Raw genomic sequence first — 12,907 nt, 5'->3', positions numbered from 1 at the left:
AATTAGGTCACTAATTACCTTTATATCAAATTGAGTTATATCCTTTTTGTTTATAGCACCCTCCCTAGCACCCAACATTGTGCTGATAGCCTGCAGCTGCTTCAGAATTAACCTTATTCTTACCAACTTCTATTTAATAGAATATAACTATATTAAGTAAGTAACGTTATGAGAGGCATATGTCCCCTTACATAGTATTTTTATAATACTATTTATTACTTTTTATTATGTTTTACGTTAGTTATTACCATCATCTACTTCATATATATCATCCCTCAATATTCTACATTCTACTTTGCAGCCTGATCCTTCTGCCCTCTATGGCCAATACTTAGACCATCTCCCTATTTGTTGGGGAATCTTGGGGGTGAGCTTTCATACCCGGCTGGCGTTTGTTTTGGTGGCGATATTTGTGGGGTGAGTGTTTGCGTTTACATGATTTGTAGTGGAGACCCGGCTGATATAATAATATACCTGCTTGTATGTTTAAGTTCAATATTAAATGATAATTTGGTCTAAATTGTCTTTTTTCGCTCTACACTGTCTAGTTTGCCACACCAATTTTTCTCTAAATTGCACGTCCCCTGAAGAAGCAATCAGCGAAACATGTTGGGCAAATGTGCAATTTCTCTCGAATCTGGTTTGAACCTACATATTTCATAACCACCCTGTTTTTTATTATCTTTGTAAGAAGTGTTGTATCATCTGTAATAAATTTGTTTCTTTTAACATATTTTGTACTAATAAAGAAGTGTCATAATACAAAAATAAAAATACATTATATATATACACTTGCACTACATGCTTTGGGGAATTAATCCATAAATATGAACACAAAAGAGGTAGGTATAGTGTGTATGCATTTGGCAAAGTCAGCAGATAGAGGATTGGTATCGGTTCATTTAGCGGTTGGGGGGGGGGGGGGGTTCCAAATGATTTTGGGCCACAAAAAAAAATCCTCTGGCACTCTGCCTGAATTTAAGGACACAACATTTGGACACATTTTAGGGGGTGTTTAGGGTAAAGCACTACTATGGAGCTGACAAAATACATTGTTAAGTGACTAGGCTATAGGTGTATATGGGCCCAGGATAGCATGATGGGGAGGTTAGTGAAGGCAAATATGCATGTAGGCCAAAAAAATAAATTTTAAAAAGTCAAGCATGCATGAGAACAAAGGGGATATTCACAGCATATTCCAATCATGGTAATTAGGGAATGATGAAAGAAATACAATACATTAGCATACATTAAAGACATAGAATGTGATGTTAAAGGAGAAATCTTACCTTAATATAGTCCTTCTGCAGGACCTGAATAATAGCAGAACAGGTCTCTGGAATAATGATCCCCAGAGCCTGGGGGGAGATGCCTGTCGAGAACTTGAGGTCCTGTAGACTTCTCCCAGTTGCCAAGTACCGCAACATGGTGATGAGCCTCTGCTCCGGAGTGATGGCTTGCCGCATGTAGGTGTCTGCCTGCTGTTATAAGGGGACAGCAAAGCCAACAAACAGTGAAAGATGGGGTCCGTCATCCAGAGATAATTCCTGAAATCTTTAGGGTTATTCTCCTGGATCTCCCGCAACAAAGGCATATGAGAGAATTGGTCACACTGGAGCAACCAATTCTTGGTCCATGAACTCCTCCCCACCCTGTTCATGGACTGGGCTTGGGTCAAAGCTAGAACCCCAGCACCAAGCCCCCACACCGCACGAACTCTACGACGAGCATGTACATGGCTTCAAAATGGTCGGCTGGTCAGAACAAACTAAACAGAACGCACTGAAGAACAGCAAGGCCTGTGAAGAGCAAGCTGAAAATCAGTAACGAGCGGACAAGAACGCACTGAAAACCAGATACAAACCCACAAGCACAAACTGAACAACAGTAAAACTATCTGAAAAAGCAGGAGTCTGAAAAGCGCGAATCGTCTCTCAAACTTCTACTAACACGAGATAAACACGAGATTAGCAGAAGGAGCCCAAAGGGTGGCACACTGGCTATTGAACTTCCCTTTTCTAGTCCCGTCGTACCTGTTGTACGTCACCGTGTTCTGGACGGTCAAACTTTGGTGTAACCGTGTGTATGCAAGACAAACTTTGAGTGGAATTCCGTCGGAAAAAGCTATGATGGTTTTTCCGACGGAATTCCACTCAAGTTTGTCTTGCATACGGTTACACCAAAGTCTGAATTCCGATCATGTGTATGCGGCATTAGGGTTAATTCTGCTTAGACCTGGACAATCAGTGAGAATCTCGGAGCCCCGGAAAACATTTGAATGAACACAAGAGAATAGTTTCAAAGAATGCTTCAGTTTATTGGCAGCGTGAGCGGTACTTTTTTATACAGGATATGGACAAAGAATATTGCACAAAGAAAAGGAGGGAGGGAGGACAGAGTTCATCACATGAGGCATAAATCCTTTATAAACATGTAGCATCTCAGACATAGTTTAAACTAGTTTTATAGCTGACAGTTGATATTGGCTGAAAACATAATTCCAAAACCAGTTCTTTCTAGGTCCCACTTAACCTGTGACCATCGTGAAAAACAAGACACTAGAAACAAAAGATATTTGTCTGTCAGCAAGTTCTAGAATGTTTCAATCTTGTTAACTCTTTCTCACCCTCTACACATGAGAGCATCCGGGTTGAGCCTGGGGGAGGAGCCAGGAACACCTGGGGGTGTGTACTATATACAGGAGCCTGACAGGGTGAGCCCGAGGGAGGAGCCAGGAACACCTGGGGGTGTGTACTATATACAGGAGCCTGACAGGGTGAGCCCGGGGGAGGAGCCAGGAACACCTTGGGGCGTGTACTATATGCAGGAGCCTGACGGGGCAACCCCGGGGGGAGGAGCCAGGAACACCTGTGGGCTTTCACCATACTCGGGAGCAGCCAGGAGCTGGACGGAGAGAGCATTAAAAGGCTGGCGCAGCAGCGGGGGGCGCACGGGAGGGGGGGTTGGGGGAGTGTGAGGGAGGGAGAGCACGCACAGCAGTGAAGCCAGAGCCCGCAGGATTTTATCGCTGCATTTAAGGATACCCCCACCGAGTTCCCCCACTGGCTCCAGTCATCCATTCCTAAATCCCCAGGACAGATACCTGATGGTTGGGACTGGAGGTATGCTGCTGTGTCTGGGTTTCAGGAGGACAGAAACCCGGGCACAAGTGTCAAAACCTGGACTGTACGGGTCACTCCCATACAGTTGGCAACCCTAGCTCTCCCCCCCAGCAGCACACCTGACCCGGTGTCCCCATCTCCACTTCTTTAACCCTCATGTCCCCAGCATCCTTCCCTGGAGAGAAGGAAGTTCCACCAGGACCTGTCCTTCCTCTCCAGTACTAAGGATTGCCCTCCCCAGGGGGGTGGCACTGAGTATGGCGAAGGACCAGGAGCTGCTCCAGGCTGTCGAGGCTGAGGACCTAGGCATGGTACAGAAGCTGCTGTAGAGACCCAAGGCGGATAAAGCCAGTAAGTACACTCACTTACCCACCAATCTACCCATCGACCGATCAACCTACTTATTGTTAGTATAATAGGTTTAACGGGATCATTCATTAGATCAGAGTATACTGGGCAGGGAGAGGAGGATCAGGACAGGCTGTGGGCAGGGGCGAATTGACCATTTGGTTACTCGGGCCCTGTAGGGGGCCCCATTTCCGCAGAACCAGGCTGGAGTCCCGAAGCCCAATGCCAGAGTTCTGGCACTTGGCTCTGTTAATTCACCTCTCAATGAAGGAATGAAGGGGAGAATACACTGCAGGAATTTACGATGGGGGGATTACACTGCAGGGATTTACACAGGGAAATTTACATAGGGGATTACACTAGGGGGGATTTACATGGGGGAGGAGGATTACAGTATTACACCTGGGCAATTTACAGTACACGGGGGGGGGGGATTCACACTTGGGGGGATTTATACTTGGGAGATTACACTGGAGGGGGGGAGGGAAGAGGATATGTGCTGGGGCAATTTGGAAGGGGAGAAGAATTGCGATAGAAAGGACGGGTTGGGGGGAGGGGGGGGTGCTAGAAGGGGGAAGAGAATTTGCTGACCAACCATTAGATTAGCAGTCAGAACCCCCCATTAGAGACCCCAATTATATCAGTATCACCTTATATCACCACCCCACCCCATTAGCTCAGAGTCCCCTTATATCAGTGCGGACCCCCCTTACAGACCTCCCATTAGATCAGAGTCTGGTGAAAGGTGTGCGGTACAACTCCTGGTTGTACATTATCATGGGCTCTTATTACACCTGCGCAGAATGGCACTTTTACATCATTACATAAATTTTGCATTGTGTGCAGGAATAAGGACCACCTTGGATTAGAATTTTTGCATAGTGTATATACTACAAAAAAAGAAAAATGCTGTGCGTCGCTAAAGTGTTTGGGTTTGGCTTGAAGAACAGGTGGGAGCAGAGCAGGACACATGACACATGGGAGCAGAGCAGGACACATGACACATGGGAGCAGAGCAGGACACATGACACATGGGAGCAGAGCAGGACACATGACACAGCAGAGCAGGGCACAGAGCACACAATTACATGGGGGCAGGGCACATGCCTACATTGGAGCAGGGCATCAGCAGTTTCCTTTTCATGCAGAGGTACACAGGGAAGGGGCTGGCTGTGGTAGTCCTTACTCTTGTGCGCTGTTCCCGGTCAGCCCTCTCTTGTCCATCCTATCACACCTTGAAAATACGAGAAGGGGTGGAAAGGGGCCGGCAGGGAAGAGCAGAGACACATTTTGTTTGCGAGCACTACTTTGCATGCAAACGTGAGTTTAAGACAATGGTGGGGATGCAATCTACCTATCAGCAACTTGCGATTGACAGGTAGATCGCCGCGGAACCCCTGGCGACCTCTCCCGGAACCCCGGTTGAGAAACACTGCTCTAGTGTGTGCCACACCACCACAGGGTGTTGATGATTAGGGATCGTATCACCACAGGGTGGTGCTGTGGATACGAGAATAGGGTATATAATGCCACATCCCGGTAAATTTGATTTTAAGAAATAGGTTTCCAAGTCCATCATCCGCAAACCTATTTCTATAAACCACAGGGTGTTGGTTATGGTAGAAGAAAAAAGGGGCAGAGAATTAGGAGTCTCCTATATAGGGTAGAGAGACATGGGTCTTTAAAAAGGAACCACGGTGTCCAAGTTCAAAAGTACCTTTTCGATTGGTCTTTCAAGGCTGTTCCATGTGCTGTATGCCATTTATTCTTGGCAAACCACTGTGATTATCTTAAATGTTTAACTGTTGCTGTGTCTAGTGAAACCAGCCTATGTTGCTCTTTAACAAACCTAATTACACCCTTTAAACATATGCACTACATTTGAGACTGTAATCTGGTACTAGTGTATTATATTTGAAAATCCTTACGCATATATACTGTTGCTGGTTCATATGTGCTTTAATGTATTCAAAATGTATTGCAGAAATGGAGAGGTGTAGAGCATGGACCAGCTGCAATCAGAAATGCCAAACTTATTGAAAGACTCTCCAGCATAGGTAAGACCTTGAAACAATGAATATGTGAGATTTTCTATGTTGTTACTTTGTTTAACCACTTGAAGACTGGCAGTTTAAAACTCATTCCTGTCCAGGTTAGTTTTCAGCACTGTGATACTTTGACCTCATTCACAGGGATGTAACTATACATACCCCTCTTTGCCCACACACTATGCACAAGTGTTCCATGCATCCACGTACAAGCAGTCCCATTCATGTGTAGCACCCCTTGTGTACAGTAGGTACATTTAGTTGGGCTCCTGCTTTAGCCAGGGGATCCAGGCTTAATTTGTTGTTAGGTTGGCAGTGCTCTAAGGACTGAGTCTCTGTTGCCTCCCCCTGTCTTCTAGAAGCTCCTGGAGAGTTCTAGAACTTAGAGGGTGGAGAGGAAGAGATAAGGCCTGAATATTTATGGGGTCTCTTTCAATACCTGGGTAAGGACTGCCCAGAAGGTGGCGAGATAGCCCTGAAGTTTTCTGGAGCTTGGCCATGTGAGAGTAGATTCCAGGGTCCTGTGGCCTGGGAGGGAACCTCTGTGATGGGGGGCTTTGAAGGCAGAAGGGGCCAGAGATGAAGAGTGCTAAGAGGGAGAGAGAACAGTAGAGGAAACCTCACACCCCTTCAGCTAGGCTTAGCTGAGTCACCCTGGGAGCCATTGGACTGTTCAGCAGTCACCACATGAGCTACAGGATCTTTACAGGAGACTGATTGATTAGCTTAACCAGTTCCCGACCGCCGCATTATGATATAAGTGGGGAGAATGGCACAGGTGGGCAAATGGGCGTACCTGTAAGTCTCTCCCTTCCTGGGGGGGGGGGGGCGCGATTCGTTAGGGGAGCGATCAGTCCCCAGGGCCAGACCAATGATTTATGGTCTGGACCTGGTGATCGCTCCTAACGAATGAAATCCTTCCCTGTCTGTGTAAGTGTAAACACAGACAGGAGGAAGTGATGTCATCTCTCCTCGTGGGGTATTTTCGATTCCAGTGAGAGGATAGAGGACATCTAACTGTGAGTTGCACAACACTACACTAACACCAATACACAAAGATACACTTGCCACCCCCTGATCACCCCCCGATCAAACCCCCCCAGTTCACTCCCTGTCACTGTGTCACCAATTGCACTTTTCAGATTTTTCACCGATCACTGCATTGGTGTCATTTGTGACTGAAATAAGTGTTAGGGCAGTTAGTAGTAGCCCCCTTGTTAGGTCTAGGTTACCCCCCTAAACCCCCCTAATAAAGGTTTAACCCCTTGATCACCCCTCCAGTTAACCCTTTCACCCCCTGTCACCGTTGTCACTAATCGATCGCCGTATTTGTGTCACTGGTGATGCTAGTTAGCCAGTTAGGTGATTCGTTTCACCGTCAGGTTTTTATAGCGTCAGGTACCTCCATATATGTTGCCTAATAAAAGTTTTAACCCCCTGGTTAACCCTTTCACCCCCTGTCGCCAGTGTCACTAATCGATCGCCGTATTTGTGTCACTGGTGACGCTAGTTAGCCCGTTAGTTTCACTGTCAGGTTTTTATAGTGTCAGGTACCCCCATATATTACCTAACAAAGGTTTTAACCCCCTGATTGCCCCCTAGTTAACCCTTTCACCTCCTGTCACCAGTGATCACCGTATTAGTGTTAAGGCTGACGCTGGTTAGTTAGTTTGTTTTTATAGCATCAGGGCACCTGCCGGATATAGGCGTGACACCCGCTATTATTGTCCCTCCTGTCCTGACCATCCTGGTCTTTGCATTGGTGAATGTTTTGAACGCTACCACACACTAGTGGAGTATTAGTATAGGGTACAGCACTGCACAGACTAGGACACACATTCACAGGGTCTCCAAAGATGCCATCGCATTTTGGGAGACCCGAACCTGGAACCGAACCGTTACAGTTACCAAAAAAAAAAAAAAACCCACAAAGAATATAGAATTAAAAAAAAAAAAAAAATGGTTCTCTCTCTCTCATGTTTTATTGTTACTATGTTTTGTCATGTTTGCTTTTCAGGTATGTAATTCTTTTATACTTTACTGTGTTTTATTGTTAACCAATTTTTTTGTTTTCAGGTACGCCATTCCGCTGCAGCACGGGTTTATTTATCTTGACAGCAACAGCGTTTGCTCCCACGATACGTAAATCAGCGACTCCAGCGCTGTAGGAGGTGAATTCACCACTACAGTTTAAAAAAAAAATGGTGCATGTATGCCCATCATTAGAAGTGGGTGGATGAAAGGTGGTATTCTAATGGCGGGCATACCCACCAATCTCTTTTTTCGTTCAGCCCACAGGCTGTATGAAAAAAAGAACATTACAATGTATGCCAAACAAGGACCAGCAACGTAATGGTATGTTGCTGGACTTTGAGTGGTTATATCAGATTGATGCCTGCAGGTTTAGGTATCATCTTGGTATTCTTTTCATCCAACGGTCGGCTTTCATGTAAAAGCAATCCTAGTGGCTAATTAGCCTCTTTACTGCTTTTACAAGCAGTGGGAGGGAACATCCCCCTTCCATGGTTTTCTCAGGCTCTCCTGTCCCAACAGGGAACCCGAGAATGCAGCCAGTGGTTCCGCCAGCTGACCATAGAGCTGATCAGAGACCAGAATGGCTCCAATCATCTCTATGGCCTAAGAAACCGGAAGCTACGAGCATTTCGTGACTTAGATTTCTCCGGATATAAACAGTGCCATTGGAAAATTGGCAGAGCATTTTATCACACCGATCTTGGTGTAGTCAGACGCTTTGAGAGCAGAGGAGAGAGCTAGGGTCTAATAGACCCCCATTTTTTTCAAAAACGAGTGAACAATAAAAAAAAAAAATATATGAAAAGGATCATTTTAATAACATGATAAAAAAAAGCAAAAAAAACCCCCCAAAAAAAGCACCCCTGTCCACCCACCCCCTGCTCACGCGCAAAGGCGTGGTGTCATATGTAAACAGCAATTGCACCATGCATGTGAGGTCAGTAATTTTAGCAGTAGACCTCCTCTGTAAATCTAAAATGGTAACCTGTAAAGGCTTTTAAAGGCTTTTAAAAATGTATACAATTTGTCACCGCTGCACGTTTGTGCGCAATTTTAAAGCCGTGTCGTGTTTGGTATCCATGTACTCGGCATAAGATCATCTTTTTTATTTCATCAAACATTTGGGCAATATAGTGCGTTTTAGTGCATTAACATTAAAAAAAAAGTTTTTTTTCCAAGAAAATTGCGTTTGAAAAATCGCTGTGCAAATACTGTGTGAAAAAAAAAATTGCAACACCCACCATTTTAATCTGTAGGGCCTTTGCTTTAAAAATATATATAATGTTTGGAGGTTCAAAGTAATTTTCTTGCAAAAAAATTAATATTTTTTCATGTAAACAAAAAAGTGTCAGGGCTTTGTCTTCAAGTGGTTAGAAGAGTGGGTCATGTGTGACATAAGCTTCTAAATGTTGTGCATAAAATGCCGGGACAGTTCAAAACCCCCCAAATGACCCCTTTTTGGAAAGTAGACACCCCAAGCTTTTTGCTGCTAGGCATGTTGAGTCCATGGAATATTTTATATTTTGTCACAAGTTTCGGGAAAATTACACATTTTTTTTTTGCACAAGGTGTCACTAAATGATATATTGGTCAAACATGGAATGGTTATATGTGGAATTACACCACAAAATACATTCTTCTGCTTCTCCGGAGTATGGGTATACCTCATGTGTGAGACTTTTTGGGAGCCTAGCTGCGTACAGGACCCCAAAACCAAGCACTGCCTTCAGGATTTCTAAGGATGTACATTTTTTATTTCACTCCTCACTACCTATCAGTTTTGAAGGCCATAAAATGGCAAGATAGCACAACCCCCCCCCATGACCCCATTTTGGAAAGTAGACACCCCAAGATATTTGATGAGAGGCATGTTGAGTCCATCAAATATTCTATATTTTGCCACAAGTTGCGGGAAAATTAAATTTTTTTTTTTTTGTGCGCAAAGTTGTCAATAAATGATCTATTGCTCAAACATGCCATGGGCATATGTGAAATTACATCCCAAAATAAATACATTCTGCTGCTTCTCCTGAGTACGGGGATACTTTTTGGGAGCCTAGCCCTGTGACTCCGAAAACCAATCACCGCCTTCAGGCTTTCTAAGGGCGTAAAATGGTGATTTCACTTCCTCACTAACTATAACAGTTTCTGAGGCCCTGAAATGTCAAGATAGCACAAAACCCCCACAAATGACCCCATTTTGTAAGGAAGACACTTCAAGCTTTTTTCTGAGAGGCATGTTGTATCCATGGAATATTTGATATTTTGCCACAAGTTTCAGAAAAAGTAATTTTTTTTTCTTTTTTACACAAAGTTGTCACTAAATGATATATTGTTCAAACATGGCACGGTCATATGTGGAATTACACCCCAAAATACATTCTGCTGCTTCTCCTGTGTACGGGGATACCACATGTGAGACTTTTTGGGAGTCTAGCCGCGTACAGGACTCCAAAAACCAGGCTTTCTAAAGGCATAAAATTGTGATTTTACTCCTCACTACCTATCGCAGTTACGGAGGCCCTGAAATGTCCAGATAGCACAAAACCCCTCCAAATGACCCCATTTTGGAAAGGACACCCCAAGGTATTTGCTAAGAGGCATGGTGAGTATTTTGCAGATCTCATTTTTTTTTTAAATGAAGAAAGAAAAGAAAAATGTATTTTTCTTTCTTTTTTAAATTTTCACAACTTTGTGACAAAAAGCGCGGTCTGCAAAATACTCAACATGCCTCTCAGCAAATAGCTTGGGGTGTCTACTTTCCAAAATAGGGTAATTTGGGGGGGGGGGGGGGGTTGTGCTATCTGGGCATTTCATGGCCTCCGAAACTGTGATAGGCAGTGAGGAGTTTTAATTTTTGTTATTTTTTCAATCACTTGTGACAAAAAAATAAAATATTCAATGGGCTCAACATGCCTATCAGCAATTTCCTTGGGGTGTCTACTTTCCAAAATGGGGTCATTTGGGGGGGGGGGGGGGGTGTTGTACTGCCCTGCCATTTTAGCACCTCAAGAAATGAGATAGGTAGTCAAACTAAAAGCTGCGTAAATTCCAGAAAATGCACCTTAGTTTGTAGACACTATAACTTTTGCGTAAACCAATAAATATATGCTTATTGACATTTTTTTTTTACCAAAGACATATGGCTGAATACATTTTGGCCTAAATTTATGACTAAAGTTGAGTTTATTTTTTTTTTTTAAACAAAATGTAGAAAATAAAATTAAAAAAAAAAAAATTTCCCGGCCCGGCCCCTTACCATGTGATCAGCTGTCAGCCAATGACAGCTGATCACATGATGTAAACAAAAGATCGGTAATCGTTTTTTTTTTTTACTCACGCTGACAGCGCGAGTAGAAAAAAAAGCCGATCACCGGATCGGATGTGAGGGACATCGGTCCCCAAGTGGAAGAGGCACATCTGCCTCATCAGTGCCCAAAAAAAGTGCCACCTAATAGTGCCCACAGTGCCACCTAATAGTGCCCACAGTGCCACCTAACAGTGCCCACAGTGCCACCTAACAGTGCCCACAAGTGCCACCTATCAGTGCCACCCATCAGTGCCCTGTAGTGCCAATCAGTGCCACCTGCCACTGCCACCCATCACTGCCACCCATCAGTGCCCATCACTGCCACCCATCAGTGCCCATCACTGCCGCCTATCAGTGCCCATCACTGCCGCCTCATCAGCGTACATCAATGAAGGAGAAAAATTACCCGTTTAAAATTTTTTTAAACAAAATATAAAAAAATAAACTTTTTTTTAAAAAAAAAATCAGTTTTTTACATTTTTTTAATAAAAAGTAAAAACCGCAGAGGTGATCAAATACCATCAAAAGAAAGCTCTATTTGTGGTGAAAAAATGATAAAAATTTCATTTGGGTACAGTGTTGTATGACCGCGCAATTGTCATTCAAAGTGCGTCAGCGCCGAAAGCTGAAAATTGGTCTGGATAGGAGGGGGGTTTAAGTGCCCGGTAAGCAAGTGGTTAAAATGAACTTTATCTTAATTTTTGTCCCCTAATTTATATTGTGGAATTGCCTCTACTATGTAGAATACTAATTTATGAAGGCATATTAAAAGGTATGAGGCTCAAGAGGTTTTTTTTTCAATTGTAATATTATATATAAAGGAGGCCTTATGGTGCCTTATGAACCCATATATTTATGGAGTATGCCTATTGCCTCTTAGCCCCCTTGTATAGGATATGTGTCTTCTTGAATTTCTCCACTAGATGGCATATGGGAACATTCATACACGTTTCTGGTTGTTTTTTGTATATTTTATCATTTACAAATGATTTTCAGAATTATATATGCTTTTTAGTATATTTTAGCTTCCTTATAATATTATTTTTTATTTTTTATTGATTTGGGTCCTGTGTCATTCACTTTTCCTAACACATTTAGTAATACATATATACTTCCTGGTTCCTAAGAGAATGTTATAGTGTTGCCACCCGAGCTTCAGAGCGAGGCGTGGTTTTTTATATATACACTTCCTGTTCTTAAGAGGATGTTATGGTGTTGCCACCCGAGCCTCAGAGCGAGGCGTGATCTTGTATCAGCACTTACATAGTTAGTAAGGTTGAATAAAGACACCAGTCCATCCAGTTCAACCTGAATGTGCATGTCTACAATTTCCCTATTTATTTAAGGTACCCATATAGCGCCGTCAATTTACGCAGCGCTCCACACATACATCGCACACTCACGATTCCTACCCTCAAGGAGCCCACTATCCAAGGTCCCCAAACTCACATCATATACTAGGGCCAATTTTTTTTTTGGACAGAAGCCAATTAACCTACCAGCATGTCTTTGGAGTGTGGGAGGAAACCGGAGTACCCGGAGGAAACCCACGCAGGCACAGGGAGAACATGCAAACTCCAGGCAGGTAGTGTGCTGGTTGGGATTCGAACCAGCGACCCTTTTCACTGCTAGGCGAGAGTGCTACCCACTACACCACTGTGCTGCCCTGTGCTGTACTTAAGTAGCGATGAGTCAGTGCGTCGCCCGTTCCTATGACAACGTCCAATAGGACAAAACGTACGTCGGAAGGCAGGTGCGCTGACGTCATCATTTTCATCTCACTGCGAATGGGTGTATGCAGGCCGGCCGGCTGTTCCATTTTCTTACACGCTTTTAATCATGCTTGTTTGATGTAAGTGCAATCATCCCTTGTTTTAATAAATCGTTTTATACTGATTCACACTATGGAGAATGTATCTTTTATCTCTCTGGGTTCCCCCTGCTGACCATTTGGATTCACTGGACTGAGAGTTCCTGTTTGTCCTCCCCATGTGAAGAGATTGAAGGTGTTGTCCCCACTGTGTGGATATCTACATATAAGCCGA

The 12,907-nt window shown here is 43.8% G+C and overlaps 1 protein-coding gene across 2 annotated transcripts in view; it reads left to right on the top strand.

The window, feature by feature from the left end:
• Nucleotides 1–12,907, top strand: part of ARG2 (arginase 2) — a 1,243,303-nt gene that overhangs the window by 104,018 nt on the left and 1,126,378 nt on the right. For both annotated transcript variants that reach the window (XM_073610731.1, XM_073610732.1), the window contains exon 2: nt 5,455–5,527. In XM_073610731.1, the coding sequence (XP_073466832.1) occupies nt 5,455–5,527 (73 nt within the window). The remainder of the gene's footprint in view (nt 1–5,454; nt 5,528–12,907) is intronic.

The sequence above is a fragment of the Aquarana catesbeiana genome, linkage group LG13 (genome assembly GCF_042186555.1).
Source record: "Aquarana catesbeiana isolate 2022-GZ linkage group LG13, ASM4218655v1, whole genome shotgun sequence".
NCBI classification, from domain to species: domain Eukaryota; kingdom Metazoa; phylum Chordata; class Amphibia; order Anura; family Ranidae; genus Aquarana; species Aquarana catesbeiana.
Note: the sequence above shows the minus strand (reverse complement) of the source record. Positions and strands in the feature narration are given on the sequence as shown.